General features: G+C 40.6%; 1 protein-coding gene across 1 annotated transcript; it reads right to left on the bottom strand.

The window, feature by feature from the left end:
* Nucleotides 1-355: 355 nt before the first annotated feature.
* Nucleotides 356-12,178, bottom strand: LOC121879298 (transmembrane protein 254-like). Its single transcript, XM_042385895.1, has 4 exons — nucleotides 12,130-12,178; nucleotides 8,736-8,844; nucleotides 4,413-4,516; nucleotides 356-666 (listed from the first exon to the last, which is right to left on the bottom strand). Exons 2-4 carry the CDS (start codon nucleotides 8,826-8,828, stop codon nucleotides 465-467), a joined length of 399 nt encoding a protein of 132 aa, XP_042241829.1. The 5' UTR covers nucleotides 8,829-8,844; nucleotides 12,130-12,178; the 3' UTR covers nucleotides 356-464.
* Between the last annotated feature and the right edge of the window lie 5,842 nt (nucleotides 12,179-18,020).

The raw sequence follows: 18,020 nt of genomic DNA, 5'->3' as shown, positions 1-18,020 counted from the left end.
TCTGGTGGACCCTCAGCCGTTTTGGCTGTACCATAGTGCAGGCACCAGTCTGGTGGCCAACTCCTTTGGACATTTTTCAATCAAGTGACAGTCTGTAGCATATCTCGGGGACCAGACGGGTTGACAGTACTCCAGGCAGGGAAGCACCTCACTCTTGAGTCTTACGAGAGACGGATCGTCTAGATATCTGAATGGTCTTCTTATAAGACCTACTGGTTTAGTTGCCTGATTTACCTTCTTCTCACAATGGCCTGAGAACTTCAGTTCATTGTCAACATACACACCTACATAGGTCCTTCTCACAGTACAGTACATGGCCTAACAATACTCCAGGTTAACAATGAACTAAATAACATTGACTTATTAAAACCTTTTATTTTTATAGATGACAAAATTGTACTGAAATTAATACATACAAATATAAAATGACCTTGACTTAAAAATGAAAAGCAGTCTCAAGCATTTTATTTGTCTTTTTTAGTTTTGGTATTATTTGTGGACTTGACCTCCCGGCGTGGCCAGATGAGGTACCATAAGGAGAATATCCCAAAGACGAGAGTTTGTACCGTCCAGGTTATGGTCACGGTCACGTTGAGCTTCAGCTTCTGGCACAAGTACACAGCCACCATAGCTTCTGTGATGTGGATAGCTGCCGTGGACAGTGTTCTGAAAAATACGCAACACTATGATACTGTACAGTACCTGCTGAATGTCGAGTCTTGGAGGATCAATAACTCTTTTACAGAACTCACTCACTCTCACAGCCTCAGGTATACACTTTGTAAAATACAGTACTATACTGTAGCCTGTGGTATAGGCTCAAACACCCTTTACATTCATAGCATAAAAAAGTGTAGCACAGTACAGTATAGTAATCCTCCAATATGTTGTGGCTTTACAGTAGTCTGTGTGGCAGCCAAGACTTGATCACTTAATCTCAAAACTTTAGTATATTTTGAATATTAAACAGAGGCTTAATATGATAATCATTAATAGAGTTAAATATGTCGGTGGGAGACACAATAGTGTGTCATGAAGGCAGGAGTAAATAATAACTGATTGACCAGACTCCACAGTGTCTGATGTTTGTATAAAGAATATTCCTGGCAACTGTTCACTCAAGGTGTTGACTTAAGTTTAGCCGTAAAGCAATTAAATACACATACAGTACATGGATGTTTTACATTATGTACAGCATAAAACAAATGAATACACGTACTTAAGCTTACTATTCTTGCCAGCTTACATCTTGAAGCAAACAAATGAAAAGCTTTTAGGTAAAATGCAGAACAGTAGAGACCTTTGTAATCCATGGGCAAAATGGCAACTCACCCTCTTGTTAACAAAAATTACAGTAAAGTAATGGTAAGAGATGGTGGTTGAGGGATGGATGGTGGTTGAGGGATGGATGGAGGTTGAGGGATGGATGGTGGTTGAGGGATGGATGGTGGTTGAGGGATGGATGGTGTTTGGAGGATGGATGGTGATTGAGGGATGGATGGTGGTTGGAGGATGGATGGAGGTTGAGGGATAGATGGTGGTTGGAGGAAGGATGGTGTGATAGTGGTTGGTACTCTCTCCTCCCATGTACTCATAAGATTCAGGGCTGGTATACACAAAACTTTTCTGCTAGTGACATAATAGTTCTGTTAGCTAGCAGTCAAATTTAAAAGTTATACACAAAGCTTAACTAGCAAACTTTTACCGCACTAATAGTTGTTTGTTAAGTACCCCTAAACAGCACTAAGGATACCGGGAGTTCATCATATAAAATGGTCTTATGGCCGAATAACCTCAATAAAATTATGAAGATTAATTACAATATTTACATTTATATTCATTTTGATCATTAAAAAAAAAATCTAATCTATGGAGTTTGGAGGAGAATTTATTACCCAAGGACAGTGATCGGTGGCTTGGCCTTGTTGTGTTATTGAGGAGCGGACAAGTTGAACATAATGGAAGTCTCAACCCCACGAAAGAAAAGGAAGCCCAGCTGGATGGCAGACCAGACTTTATTATTGGTGGCAGCCATTGAAGAGAAACAGTTAATACAGTGGTCCCTCGGTTAACGACCGGTTCGATTAACGAAGTTTTGGTTTACGAATTAGCTCCCATAAGGATTTTCAGTTCGATTAACGAAATCCTTACAACAAACAAGTTTTGTTATGCGCATCAGCTGATCGGCTAGTCCGCCAATACAGTAATGTTTACATTCGTTTCCAGTGAAGTAAATATCAAGAAAGTTGGTCTCTTGAATGTTTCTGCAGTTTTTATATTAAAATTATTGGTCATTCTGAAATTTAGTTAACATATTGATAATATATACAGTACAGGGAACAGTTATTGTGTGCCCTTCAGTTGATCGAATCACCCACCAACGCTTCTCAGTTTAACTTTGTTTACAGTGGAGTGAACATCGATTTTGTTGGTCTCTTGAGTATTTTTGCATCTTTACATTAAAATTATTGGTCATTCTGAAATTTAGGTAACATATTGATAATATACAGTGCAGAAATTATTATGAAACATGAGGAAAGCATTAGAACCAATGCACTCTCCAAAGAATATGGCATGACATCATCAACATGCCGGGAATACGACATACACACCTCAGAGTAAGTTAAAATATAGTATTCTACTGTTTTTTTATTTATTATTGTACAGTATACTGTACAGTACGGTACTGCATTTAGTTTATATTTAATGTTTTGTTAATTCTATTACTGGTATGCTGTACTTTGTATGTACAGTAGGCTCTCACCAATAACGTTTAATAGGTGCCTGAAAAACACTGTTATTAGCGAAAACGTTATTTGTGTGACATTAAAATACATGTAAAAAGGGTTTATTGGTCCCGCCGCCCCAAGAATTTCACCCATTTTTTCCCCTTGAAGCCCTCCTAACACTTTTTGTTCGCTGAAATAAAAAGAATTGCTATTCAATCATCAAAATAAAGAGTTTGAATAATATAACACTTAGTTTTTGAGGTGCTTGGTGTGATGGTTGTTCCGTATGTGAGGGCCGCTAACACTTGCACTGTCTTTCATTCTTCAAGCTAACCATTTCACAAGAAAATGCTCTGTTATCACTAACAACCTGTTTCTATCACCTTTATCATTCATTGCTCGCCTCGCATTTCCATCACTACCGAAATATTTTAGCCAGCGCAATACTCTTCTTGGTCTCCTCTAAGTTCCTCTTAATATTTCGCACTGTAGACTCAGGACAGTTCAATTTCCTCACTTTAAAAGTTCCCAGTCATTCAGGTGGCAAATCACTCCCTCCACCACCTCCCCTAGCCCCCACAGGCAAAAATGCGGAAGCCATTATTGATCACCGACCCTAACAACCACTGGTTATAGAGGCGAAAAAATCTCCACACTGGCTTAACAGGTCGGCCTTAACAACAGTTTGGTAACACTTAAAAGTTTTGTGTATACCGTACTCAGGTCATCAGGGTGTCTACTGGCCTGACAAAAAAAATTCCTTGTCTTTTCCAGGTTTTCCAGGTGTAAATTAGAACAATTCTAGGTACATTAATTCGGTATTTATTATGACAGAATTAGCAAATTAGAGGTTTTCAATAATATGCATCTATATACTAGTATTGGGAAATTTAAAGATGATATATATATAATATAATATTAAACCTGGACATTCTCCCCCTCCATATTTTTATCCTCGGAGTTGTGCGACTCATCTGGGGCGACCTGGAGGTTTAAAAAAAAGCTGGAAATTCAGCAAAAACCAAAAAATCACACCCTCCTGATTCACTTATATGACTCATGATAAATGTGGGATAATCCACTTAAATATAAGAAAAAATTCATCTCTGACAATACAGTTACTGGAGTGGTCGACTGGGATTTTTCCTAGAAGTTTAATTATTTACCTATTATACAGTACATCATTAATTTATAGTAACATTGCTATCAAAATAACAATATTTTGAAGTTGAACTGAATTCACATAAAATTCCAGGTTTATTTGTAAATTCCCTGCCCTTTCCAGGTTTTCAAGAGCAGTAGACACCCTGGTTATATATTTGCATCACAAAAGGTTGGTAGTCAAATCTTACAGAAATACAGTAATCATAAAATTCTCCCCTATTTGCTCTTCCTTTACATAATGAATAACACAATACAGGTTACAGTACAGTACACTATCATTACATGTTAACTAAAATACAGAAAAATATTTAAATACATTTATGTAAGAAATTTTAGATACCATACATAAATATATTCCTAGTTTAAAAAATCCAGCAAATTCCTGGCAGCTTTTGACTCTTCACAATACAGCATTAACCAAACATTAGTAAAGTAAATATCTGTTCTCATAAACTCAGGAAAGTTTGTACAAGTTAAAAAAAATAAATAAATTAACAAAAGGCGAGATTTTTTACTCACAGCTGTTTCATAAGAACGTTGTTTTCAGTTCCAAGCCAAGTGGCAAGCTCTGCAACACGGCCAAAACATAGTGGAGAAATGTTCTTTGGATCCAGCCAGGCCATCTGTCAAACATTTAAATACTGCATGAAGAATTGATTCATAAGTTCCATTATAAACACAAACTTAAAATGACATCTCAAGTAACTCAAGAGAGTGAAACCTTCATATGGAAGGTCCGTTAGATGTACGACCTCCATGTCATGAACTATATAGATATGAAAGTGCATTATATGGAGGTTTCAATGATCAATTAAGTCCATGGAATTAAGACACAGGTTATAAAGACAAGAGTGTGAACCGGGATACATTGGTTCCCATCACACTCGGACAACTAAAGAGACACTGTTGAGTATGTTAATTATCACTCAAGGTTGAGTAAGTGCACTCTCACCCTCATCTGTCTCTTCTAAACTCTCCTTTTATGGGGGTCAATCCTCTCTTCCAGGTTGTGTACATCAGAGTTACCCAACAGGTGGAGTGAGGGAGGCTGCCAGCATCACCTCCAGGTTACATTATAAGATGGAGTTGTACCACCAATTCTTCACTAGCAACTTAATACCTGGCTCACATGATTCATATACTGTATCTGATGGCAGCTCATCAGTACTGTAGAGGGAGGGAAGGAGGAGGCAGAAAAGTTCTTTAAAAGCATCTAACACCGGGGAATACTAACTACTGACATAAATGATACAATATAAGGAAAGAGCAATAACATAACAGTCTGAGAGTAAAGTTTGTTCATCCAGGAAATAACCAAGGTGAGAACTGACAGGTGGCCGAGCAAAAGACACCGTAAAGTTTAATGAATGACTGATTATAATGGTTGATTTTATGGTAAAAGTTGGGAAAGGGAAAGTAGCACCAGAAGTAGGACCACATGGGTTGGTTAATAGAAATAATAGAAGAGAAATATTAATTGACTTTTGTAAAGAAAATATGATAATGATTACAAATACATGGTTTAAAAAACACGCATTACAGTAGTGCACTAAAGTAGTACAAGTTGTTATTTGTGGTTTTGCCAATTCGGGCCATTCCTTGGAACCTATCCTTCACACATAGCAAGGGTTTACTGTACTGTATTTGGTTTGAGAATTTTCAATGGAAGGATTTTAATGGTCCAAAGAAATTTGTATATTGTTTTTGTTGATTTTGAAAATTCTTTTGATAAGGTAAAGCCCAATAAACTTTTAGAGATCTTGGAAAAAATAGGCATTAATGAAGGAGATAATAGTGTTAAAGAATCTTTACTGGCAACAGGAGGCCGAAGTGTTAGTAAATAATGAACTATTGGTTCACAGTTAGACAGGGAGGAAGACAAGGCTGTGTTCTGTCTCCAACATTGTATAATATATATTCATAATGAGAGAAGTTATAAAGGACTTAGGTTAATATACAAGGTGCAGATGATACTGCTCTTATAGTCAAGAGGCATTACAAAAACTGGTTAACAGATTAGTGGAAAAAGGTGAACAATATGGAGTTAATGATGAAAAGACTGAACTAATGGTTGTTTACAAAGTGGAAATAAATCCTATAATAGAAATTATGGTAGACAAAAGGGAACTTAAATTGGTGGATAATTTTGTGTATTTGGGAAGTAACAATAGCTGTGTGATGGTAGATGTGCGGAGGAAACCAAAACAAGAATAGGTCAAGCAAAAACAGCTTTTAATAATATAAAAGACCCAATGAAAGGGACATTAACTTTAATTTGAGAAAAGTGCGGCTGAAAGGCTTTATATGGCCAGGACTGATGTATGGGTCAGAAGCGTGGACACTTTCAGCAGACACCAAACAGAGGTTGTGGGGAGGCCTTTGAAATGTGGTGTTATAGGTGAATGTTAAGAATAAACTACACTGACAGGAACACAAGTGAAGAAATACTGAGACTAGCAAAAACTTCAAGAGAAATATTTGAATTGTATAAAAAAAGAAAACTGAAATACTTTGGTCATATAATAAGGAATGAGGGAATAACTTACTTTACTTTACTTTTATCCTTTTCACCACTGATTGGCTTTTTAGCTGCTTCGGCGATCGGTCACGTCTCTGTTACGCACTGTTGGCAAGTACTGGGCATGCACCGGCTCCTAAATGTACCTGAACCCGCTCCAGTGTTGGTCAAGTCTTGTCTTGAAAGAGCTCACACTCGGTGCCGTCACAACACTTTCTGGTAGATTGTTCCGAGAGTTCACAACTCTCACTCCAAAAAAGTTACACCTCACAGTTTTCTGGACCTGCGGCTTCTTTAATCTTGAGCTGTGACCCCTGGTGGGGCGACCGTCCGCCAGTAAGGACACTCGACTGAGTAGTGCCCCTTGAGATGCTCACACACCTCAATAAGGTCCCCCCTTGCCCGTCTGTAGTATAAGCTAGGCAAGTTCAGGCGCTCCAATCTCTCAGGGTAGTTGAGATGCCGAAGTGCAGGCACCTGTCTGATGGCCCTCCTTTGAACATTTTCAATCAACTGACAGTTCCTAGCATATCTCGGGGACCAGACGGGGTGACAGTACTCCAAATGAGGAAGCACTTCACTCTTGAAGGGACGGACCGTCTAGATATCTGAACGACCTTCTTATAAGATCTAATAACTGAGTTGCTTGATTCACCTTCTTCTCATAATGGCCTGAGAACTTCAGTTCATTGTCAACATACACACCGAGGTCCTTTTCACATTCAGTCTCAATTAATGTAGTTTCTTCGTCCCGTTGCGACATATGATACACCTCCTTACCGTTGGTACATCCCAGGTGCCCCTCAATTATGCTGTTCAGTTCTGGTGCCCTTATTATAGAATGGATATCAATTCACCAGTCGGTGCAGCGAAGAATGAGGAAAATGATTCCGGGACTTAGAAACCTTCCATATCAAGATAGGTTAAAGAAACTTAACTTGCATTCCCTAGAAAGACGAAGAGTGCGGGGAGATATGATAGAAGTATTTAAGTGGGTGAAAGGAATCAATAAAGGCGATATAGATAAAGTTCTTATAATATCCGAGCAGGATAGGACTCGGAGCAACGGATTTAAGCTGGATAAGTTTAGGTTTAGGAGGGAGATAGGAAGGAACTGGTTCACAAATAGGGTGGTGGACGAGTGGAACATGCATACCTACATTGCTTGTACACATGCTCACCTGTATACCTGCATTGTTTATACAGGAGGTGTAATATGGACCTGTGGTTTACCTCTGTATTCTTCTTATGTACTAATATATGTCTAAGGGATGTAATGCTTTTAGTTTTACATAGCTATATGGATAAAGAGTTAGTGTACTATCATTATGCACTTGCCTGAATGTCTCTTCTGTGTTTCAGTGTTTCATAATCACATTTTGTTGTATCCTTTAGTTTCTGATACTATTGTATTGCTGTAGGACAGTTATAAGGTGAATAAAGCCTGGTGAGGTACTGGCAAACTCTGTTTCATTAGAGGAGGTCCTCGTTATCCGCGGTTAATGGGGACCGGAAAAATGCCTCTCATAACGAATCCACTTAAAGCGAGGAATTAATCCCTTAAGAAATAATGGAACTCTGAAGAAGTGTGTCGAAGAGATGGCGACTAGCAGACCTACTGTTAGGGGAGAGGAGGAACAACGGGAACGTTTCCAGCGCAGGAACAACATAATAGTTTATGGAGTCCCTGAGAACCAGTTGGATGAAGCGGAGACTAGGAAAACACACGATAAGTTGCAGTTTGAGAATATTTGTACAGCGGCTCTGAATATGTCACCCCCCCTCCCCCCCCTCAGGATGTGAGGAGGCAAGGACAAAAGCAGGGGGATAAGCCTCACCCCCTCAGGATCACACTAGTAATTGAGAAGAAATGGGAGGTTATTTAGAAGGCAAAAACTTCGCAAGGAGCGAGGCATTTTGGAATACTGTATATTCATTCACCCAGATCGCATGGTAATGCAGAGGAAACAGCACAAGAAGCTCCTGCAAGGCTTGAAGCAGTTTCTTTTTCAGAGTGAGAGTTGTGAACTCTTGAAATAATCTGCCAGAGAGTGTTGTGACGGCACCCAGCTGTGAGCTCTTTCAAGACCAGACTTGACCAACACTGGAGCAGGTTCAGGTACATTCAGGAGCCGGTGCATGCCCAGTACTTGCCAACAGTGTGTAACAGAGACGTGACCGACCACCCAAGTGGCTAACGAGCCGATCAGTGGTGAAGAGGATAAAAGTAAAAAATGTAAAAAAAGTGATGTTAGTTTAAAATTAATGTGGTTAATCATCAGGTGAAATACAATAATGGAGAGAGAGAGAGACACCTTACTCACCACCATCAGGTAGAGCCCTACACCTATTAGGGCCATAATAACGGGGTTCACCAACTTGAAGTAGTTATCGGGAAGCTTCTTGTACTTGCCCATTGCTCCTGGTGGCCACCTGCAGAAATTAATGATGACTTAAATGATCCAGAAATAAATAAATAAATAAATACCCTGGTAAATAAACATTGATAATGATAATAATAACTAAAAATAAGTGTACTGACAAATAGTTGAAATAGTCTACTTTCACAACTTTTAAAAACCATAATAATTCATAACTTACAACAATGAATATAGGTAAGTCTATGTAATTGATATGTATAATGTGTATGGATATGTACAGTACTGTATATTTATAAAAATGAAAATAGGGTTAAAAGAACTTGCACTCCTGCGATACAGTACGTCTGTATCTTTATATATACAGTATACAGTCCAGCATAAAGTGTTCGTAGGCAAGAAATGCTCGACGTGTAATCAGTCAAAATGGCATCGTTGGGACAGAGTTGGTTACAGTAGAGAAGTGTTCAGGATGAATGAAAAAAGTAATAACTGTATTACAAAAAAATAAAGAATTTATATTGTACAGGCATCCCTTGCCACACGGGCGTTCCCTTATACACATGCTCTCCATTGTTGTACCACTTTCTCACTGTACAAAACTTTAAGGTAATGTACTAAATTCATACTTCATTCATTTCTTAATGTGCTAGGTGCTAAATTACAATACTGTACAGTGATCCCTTGGTTAACGAGCTCCTCGGTCAACGAGATTTCGGTTAACGATTTACCTTCCATAAGATTCTTAACTTCGGTTAACAAGCAATCCCTCGATTAACGAGTTTTTTACGAGCCGACCTAAACATGTTTTCGCTTGCACTTGGCGGTTCACCAGCTGTAGTATTAGTCCGCCAATACAGTAATCGGTTTTAGGGCTTAAATTCCTTACTATTTTAGTAAATATCAAGAAGTTTATACTATTCAATAATTTTAAAATTTTAATATTAAATTTTTTAGTCATTTTAACAATTATTGAACATAATTGAAGGGAAGGAAACTAGTTTCATGCGCGCTATCCAGCCCGGAAACACACCAAACATCTTGCTTGAGACTCTCTTCAGTTAAACGCTTTTTTTCTGTGTTTGCAAGCAAATTACTGGTCATTTTGAAATATATTTTACATATTGATAATATATAATGCAGTGCAGTGTTGACTTAAAGAAAATAATCTTGAATTACACCAAGAGGACTAAAATTTTATGGGTGAAATGGTGCCATGGGGTGACTTCTCTTCCACCTCAATGCCTTCTCTTCTCCCTTCTCCTCCACCCCCATTCTAATTCCCATCATCATCATCATCATCATCCAGGAGCCTTCTACATACACACCTCAAAGAAAGTGTACTTTTCTACCTTTTTTGTTGAATTTAGGCAATTTTCGGTGAGCTGGAACCAATTACCCAAAAACCCATTGAAACAGAACAGACCAAACCAAACAATCCTACCTAACCTAACCTAACCTAACCTAACCTAACCAAACAATCCTACCTAACCTTACCTAACTTCCCCAGTATATTAAACAGAAAATCTTACTATGATTTGGTGAAATTTGAGGCATTTTCTGGACGTGAGATGATACGCCGCATCGGCACTATGCAGCCCGGGCGGGTTAGTCCTATATATTAACCATTTTATATCCCAAGCAACAATTATTTTCGTGTAATGATGGGAATGAATGGGGTGACGAAACGGGTAAAGCTGTGGTGGCGAAACGGGTAAAGCAGTGGTGACGAAACGGGTAAAGCTGTGGTGACGAAACGGGTAAAGCAGTGGTGACGAAACGGGTTGGTGAGGATATGGGCAGACCCCGGGTATTCCATCAAAACACACCTCATAAAAATACTAAAATAAAAATACATAAACCATTATTGAACACTAAAAAGGGACAAGGAGTAATGGTTAGAAACTATCCACCGTATTTAAACCACCATAACAAATCAATATGTACTATAGTGAATTATTACCGAGTCACCCCTAGTACTAAATGGTCACCTCTCATGTATTATACTTATCTAAAAATCTCTATAATTATATAAACATCTCTATACTTATTCGGTCCAACTAATTACCCAAATGTACCCAAATGTACCCAAATGTAGCCGCAATGAAGTCAAATAATGGTCCTACAAGAATAAATCGGGCTGCCAATCACTTCTCGACTAGTATTTGGTGTCACGAAGTCACAAAAAATTGGTAAACTTAATTTAATCTGAGTTAATTGATCGAGTGCATGTACCTAACCTAACCTAACCTAACCTCGACTAGTATTTGGTGTCACGAAGTCAAAAAAAAATTGGTAAACTTAATTTAATCTGAGTTAATTGATCGAGTGCATGTACCGTACCTTACCTTACCTTACCTTACCTAACCTAACCTAACCTAACCTAACCTATACCTAACACAACTCAGATTAAATTAAGTTTACCAATTTTTTGTGACTTTATAACACCAAATACCAGTCAAGAAGTGATTAGCAGCCCGAATTATTCATGTAGGACCATCATTTGACTTCATTACGGCTACATTAGGGCAATTAGCCGGACCCTACTTATCTAGAGACGTCTAAAAATATATATATATAATTACATATGTACATATATATAAACATATGTGTAAAGTCTTAGACATTTAAATCATCTCCCATATCAATACACACCTATCACACACCTGTCACACACCTGTCACTTGTCATTTATTCACTATTATTCACTATTATTCACTATTATTCACTGTTATTCACTATTATTCACTATTATTCAGTTGTACTTACAGGTGTAGGAAGGACTAGAGCCAGATAATGAGGTGTTGTTATCTCAGTGGCCAGTCATCACACTCTCAAGTATTAACCTGTATATCATCTTAATTACCACTCAAAACATTAATAACATATATTAATTTATCTTTTTTTAATGCTGGAATTATTATAAATGTAATTAAATAATGAGGTATTATAAGATAGTGTTAATGAGACCTTCTGAACACCACTATCAGTTGTGTTTCATAACTAGACAACAGTACAGCCACTTGACTCCTGTACAGTAGTTAAGGTTACTACTTGTACTGATAGGAGGAAATGGGTAAAGAAAGGGCTCAAATTCAATATGGTTATTAAATTAAGCTCTAAGGAAAAATAAAGGGTTAAGGTTGTTAAAACGTCCTGTGATTGGTTGTGATGTAACTAGTTGTATGGAACTACCGAATAGGATCCTGGAGGCAGTTAGCTGTGGTGTATGTCTTATCCTCTTCACCACTGATCGGCTCGTTAACCGCTTGGACTATCGGTCACGTCTCTGTTACGTACTGTTGGCAAGTACTGGGCATGTACCGGGTCCTGAATGTACCTGAACCTGCTCCAGTGTTGGTCAAGTCTGGTCTTGAAAGAGCTCACACTCGGTGCCGTCACAACACTCTCTGGTAGATTGTTCCAAGAGTTTACAGCTCACACTCGGTGCCGTCACAACACTCTCTGGTAGATTGTTCCAAGAGTTCACAGCTCACACTCGGTGCCGTCACAACACTCTCTGGTAGATTGTTCCAAGAGTTTCACACTCTGGTCACTCCAAGGTGCCGTCACAACACTCTCTGGTAGATTGTTCCAAGAGTTCACACTCTCAGTTCACACCAGTCTGCCGACTCTCTGGTAGATTGTTCCAGAGTTCACAACTCTCACTCGGTGCCGTCACAACACTCTCTGGTAGTGTTCCAAGAGTTTACAGCTCACACTCGGTGCCGTCACAACACTCTCTGGTAGATTGTTCCAAGAGTTCACAACTCTCACTCGGTGCCGTCACAACACTCTCTGGTAGATTGTTCCAAGAGTTTACAGCTCACACTCGGTGCCGTCACAACACTCTCTGGTAGATTGTTCCAAGAGTTCACAGCTCACACTCGGTGCCGTCACAACACTCTCTGGTAGATTGTTCCAAGAGTTTACAGCTCACACTCGGTGCCGTCACAACACTCTCTGGTAGATTGTTCCAAGAGTTCACAACCCTCACTCCAGATTGTTTGCCCTCACAGTTTTCTGGACTTGCGGCTTCTTCAATCTTGAGCTGTGACCCTTGTGGGGCGAGCGTCCGCCAGCTCCAAGTAAGGACACTCAACTGAGTAGTGCCCCCTGAGATGTTTGTACACCTCAACTAGGTCACCCCTTACCCGTCTGTAGTATAAGCTAGGCAAGTTCAGGCGCTCCAATCTCTTAGGGTAGCTGAGGTGCCGAAGTGCAGGCACCAGTTTGGTGGCCCTCCTTTGAACATTTTCAACCAACTGACAGTCCCTAGCATATCTCGGGGACCAGGCGGGGTGACAGTACTCCAGATGAGGAAGCACTTCACTCTTGAAGATCGTTACGAGGGACGGACCGTCTAGATATCTGAACGACCTTCTTATAAGACCCAATAATTTATTTGCCTGATTTACCTTCTTCTCACAATGGCCCGAGAACTTCAGCTCATTGTCAACATACACACCTAGGTCCTTCTCACACACAGTCTCACCTAGTGCAGTTTCTTCAGCCCGTTGGGCGGTCCAACGAATTACCCAAAAGTATATTAAATCAGGGTAAAATCTTAACGAATATCTGTTATACATACACAAAACATGTCTAATAATATTTTTAGTGTAATTTTGTAAAAATAATTTGTAAGATGAAATAATAAACAGCGAAAAACTTTCAGTACTGGCGAACGCTTGGGGGGTACATGAAGTTGGTCCTCGCTCAGGATGGGATGGAGAAAGGAAACTCACAATGTGCTCTCTGTATACATATTGTATTGGATATACAGTGCAGCTTGGTGCTGGGAAGTGGCAGCGTGGTTACAGGCGTGATGTAGAGAGAGCTGGTTGGTGAGGATGCTCAGAGGAGGACCATGTAGTGGAAGTCTCCCCTACAACTGCGTAGCCACAGTATCCTAGCAACCAGCCACCTGCTACGTCTTCCCTAGCAACCAAACGAGCGGCCCAGGGGGGCGTCACCAGATGCCACAGTATCCTAGCAACCAGCCACGTCTTCCTAAGCAACGGAGTCAAGAAACCGGCGACTTCCCACGGTTTACTTCCGGCGGCTGTGTATATAAGCTCTGTCTCTCCATTGAGATTCATTCTGCCCTCGGTTCCTGAACACGCAGCACCTCCTCCAAGCAAGCTCCTCGCTGTCCAGCTTTCATTCAACCAGGAGGCCAGCAACAGGCAACATCTTCTCTAACGAAGCTCCTGCACATCTACCTCCTTCAACAAGCTACTCACCGCACGTCTCTACTGAGCAGCTCCTCACCACACGGCATCTCCAGCACCAGACTGTCTTTCATATAATTTATATTATATAAGAAAACCACCACCTAGAGTTTCCATCAATCCCATCCTGAGTGCTAGACAACATAATATCACGAAACCCTACAACCAGCTTGTGGGTCGCCATGTTCGCCGGCAGGAGCTAGAGCCGCCAGGCAGGAGCAGAGGAGGAGGTGTTGCTTGCTGGCGGCTGTAGGTAGAAAGAGAGGTAGGTCACCACGTGGTCAGGTCTTATATAGCGGAGGTAGGCGTGGCTTAATAGTTGACCTCCGTCATGTAAGGCGGCGCTGGTTGACCTAGACCACGAGGCATACACTGGGGAATTCGCGGGGTCGGCTACTCAGCGACAAGCGTTTGTAGGGGAGGAATCCACTACAGTACGCCCCAGGTGCATCCTCTTACACTTCGTGACATTGAATCTCAGCAGCCATTTCTTCGACCATTCCTGGAGCTCACAGAGATCCTTCTGCAGCTCATCACAGTCCACTTGGTTCTCGATTTCCCAAAATAACTTGGCGTCTTCGGCAAACATTTGTATGGAGGAGTGTACAACGTCAGGCATGTCATTTATGAAACAAACAAACAACAGGCCAAGGTACAAATATTACAAGGGAAATTACAACGGGATGAGGGAAGAGATGAGAGGTATCAACTGGCCTGACTCATGAAGGCACATGAACGCAGACACTGCGCTGAATATCATAACTAGTAAAGTGACCCATTTGATCGATGAATATACAGTATACCCAAGACCAAACCCAATGCCTCTAGGAATACGAGGGGATCTCTACACATGAACCATGCGGCAATCGACAGAATTAAGAAGAAAACCCAGAAATTCAAGATGAGGGTTGGGTCAAGCGATGAGCAAGACAGAAGGATGTATGCAAGAGCCAGAAACCAAGCAAAGATAGAGTGTAGAAGAGCTGAAAAGGAGTTCCAGAGGCTGGTTGCAAGCGAGGTCAAGTCAAACCCAAAGTCGTTTTATCGCTATGCAAAGTCGAAATTGAAAACACGAGTAGGTGTATCAGACCTGAGGCTTGAAGATGATAGTTACGCAGATTCTGACCAGGATAAAGCTGAGGCATTGAACAGCTTCTTTTCCTCGGTGTTCACAAGAGAGGATGCAACTAACCTTCCTGTGTTTGAGGACAGACGGTTCGACACAGCACTGACCCACATTGTGTTCACAGAAGAGGGTATTAGAAATAAACTGTCCAGGCTAAAGGTCCATAAGAGTCCCGGCCCTGACATGGTGCATCCTAGAGTGCTAAGAGAGTTGTGCAATGAGCTTGCCAAGCCCCTGAAGATCCTGTTTTGTAAATGCCTGGATGAACAAATGGTCCCCAGTGAATGGAAAGTGGCCTGTGTGAGTCCTATCTTCAAGAAGGGCGATAGTCACTCCACGAACAACTATAGACCGGTGAGCCTGACCAGCATAATATGTAAAGTACTTGAGAGTATTATCAGAGATGCCGAGATGGAACATCTACTACGAAACAACCTTGTAAAAGATTGCCATCATGGTTCTATGCCGTGGCACTCCTGCTTAACACAATTGCTCAAGGTATTGGATATTTGGACCCATATTCTGGAACGGGGTGGTAATATCGACAATATTTACCTACCATGAAATATAATTCCATTCCAGATATTGTTCATGTCTTATACAGGCCTATATTTGACATAGGCAAAGCCTTATATTAGATATTAAGTTCTTACATATTAATAACTAAATGCTTGATATTCATAATATAGGTTTCCTAATGTATTAGTAAACCATTGCTTTCATCAAAGAAAAGTGGCCCTACTAATCAATAATTCAATATATTCATGATATACTAATCAGTGAGTCAACACCACAAGTTTATGACTTACCTCTTATATTTATTTGGTTGCATATTTCTTCCCAATGTTTTATTAAGACCCTACATTCTTGTGTAGGGGTCAGTTGGGTCCCACAATGATCTTCTTTGGAGGACGACACTAATAATTGCTTTACTAGTCATATTTCAATGATCTGTGGGAAGACACAACAGTATATGGTGATGCTATTGATCTGGCATCCCACGAGCCTCTAGGCTATTTTAACCAACATGTTGGTTCACATAGCGGGTTATCGGGGTGAGAACCCGCTACCCGTGGTGAGTATAGCCACCCACATAAGATACTACGTGATCGTTCTTGCCTCCCTCCCGCTAGGCAGCCCGCTACCCTCCCCGCGAATTGCATGCAGTGTGGCCGTACCCTTCCAGAGGGGAGCAAACACCGAACCCCATCATAACTAATGAAGAGGGTGTGGCGGCCAAGCTGAAGCATCTAGCCCCAGTAGACACCAGCCACCAAGTAATTTTGTCCTTCAGATTTAACTGATATTTGGTTGACGACAAAACCAGGCCAAGGTGCAAATATTACAAGGGAAATTACAATGGGATGAGGGAAAATATGAGGGATATCCACTGGCCTGACTCACTAAGGTATAAAAAAAACAGACACTTCGCTGAATATCATATCCAGTAAAGTGTACCATTTGATAGAAAATATATACCTAAGACCGAACCCAGTGCCTCTAGGAATACAACAAGAGCCCTACACATGAGCCATGTGGCGGTCAACAAAGTTAAGAAGAAAACCCAGAAATTCACGATGTAAGTTAGCTCAAACGATGAGCAGGACAGGAGGATGTATGCAAGAGCCAGGAACCAAGCAAAGGCAGAGTGTAGAAGGGCCGAAAAAGAGTTTCAGAGGCTGGTTGCAAGTGAGGTCAAGCCAAACCCAAAGCGTTTTACAGCTATGCAATGTCGAAATTAAAAACGCGAGTAAGAGTATCAGACCCGAGGCTTGAAAATGGTAGTTACGCAGATTCTGACCAGGACAAAGCTGAGGCATTGAACTGCCTCTCTTCCTCGGTGTTCACAAGAGAGCATGTGAACAATCTTCCTGTGTTTGAGGACAGACGGTTTGACACAGCATTGACTCACATTATGTTCACACAAGAGGGTCTTAGAATTAAATTGTCAAAGCTAAAGGTTCATAAGAGTTCTGGTCCAGACATGGTGCATCCCAGAGTGCTTAGAGAGTTGTGCAACAAGCTTGCTGAGCCTTGAAGATCTTGTTCTGTAAATGCCTGGATGAACAAATGGTCCCCAGTGATTGGAAAGTGGCTCATGTGAGTCTTATCTTCAAGAAGGGCAATCCTCAGTCCACGAATAACTATAGACCGGTGAGCCTGATCAGCATAATATGTAAAGTACTTGAGAGTATTATAAGAGATGCCGCGATGAAACATCTACTCCAAAACAACCTTGTAAAGGATTGTCACCACTGTTTTATGCCGGGATGCTCCTGCCTAACAAAGTTACTCATGGTACTGGATTTTTTATTATTTTTATTTATTTATTATTATTATTTTTTTTAAGGGGAGTAACCCACCCTGGCACAGGTCACTGACCCACAACTAAAGGGCAAAAAAAAAAAGAGTAAAAATAAATTAAAAATAGAAAAGAAAAAGGTTATATTAATCTACAACACGAGATGCCGGAAAACCAGCTTTTTGAAGCAAGACAGATTGTATGAGTATGGAAACACAGAAGAAGGCAGAGCTTTCCACAGTTTGGCTGTGTGAGGAAAGAAGGATGTACTGTAATGGGTTATTCTCGTGTGACCGACATCCACAGAGAAACGGTGGGCACCGCGGGCAAGACGTGTGTTACGAGCCCACGGCCTTGCCGGCGGTACACAGGATGCCAAATCCACCGAACGGTGCCCGTTAAAGTACTTGTAAAAGAGAGAGAGTGAAGCAACATTGCATTGCCGTGAAAAGAAAGGGAAGAAAGATTATCAACTAAAGGAGGAGAGTTAATAAGACGAAATGCCTTTGTTCCACCCAATCTAACAGTTGAAGAGCCACCCCAGATATGAGAGCAGTACTCCAAGTTAGGAC

The sequence above is a fragment of the Homarus americanus genome, unplaced genomic scaffold (genome assembly GCF_018991925.1).
Source record: "Homarus americanus isolate GMGI-L3 unplaced genomic scaffold, GMGI_Hamer_2.0 scaffold16894, whole genome shotgun sequence".
NCBI lineage: Eukaryota > Metazoa > Arthropoda > Malacostraca > Decapoda > Nephropidae > Homarus > Homarus americanus.
This window is presented reverse-complemented; position numbering and strand designations above follow the sequence as displayed.

Coding starts and splice junctions, on each gene's coding strand:
- LOC121879298 (XM_042385895.1), bottom strand. CDS start 8,828: ATGGGCAAGTACAAGAAGCTTCCCGATAACTACTTCAAGTTGGTGAAC. Junction 4,517..8,735: donor TAGGGCTCTACCTGATGGTG/GTGAGTAAGGTG, acceptor AATGTTTGACAG/ATGGCCTGGCTGGATCCAAA. Junction 667..4,412: donor AACGTTCTTATGAAACAGCT/GTGAGTAAAAAA, acceptor CGTATTTTTCAG/AACACTGTCCACGGCAGCTA.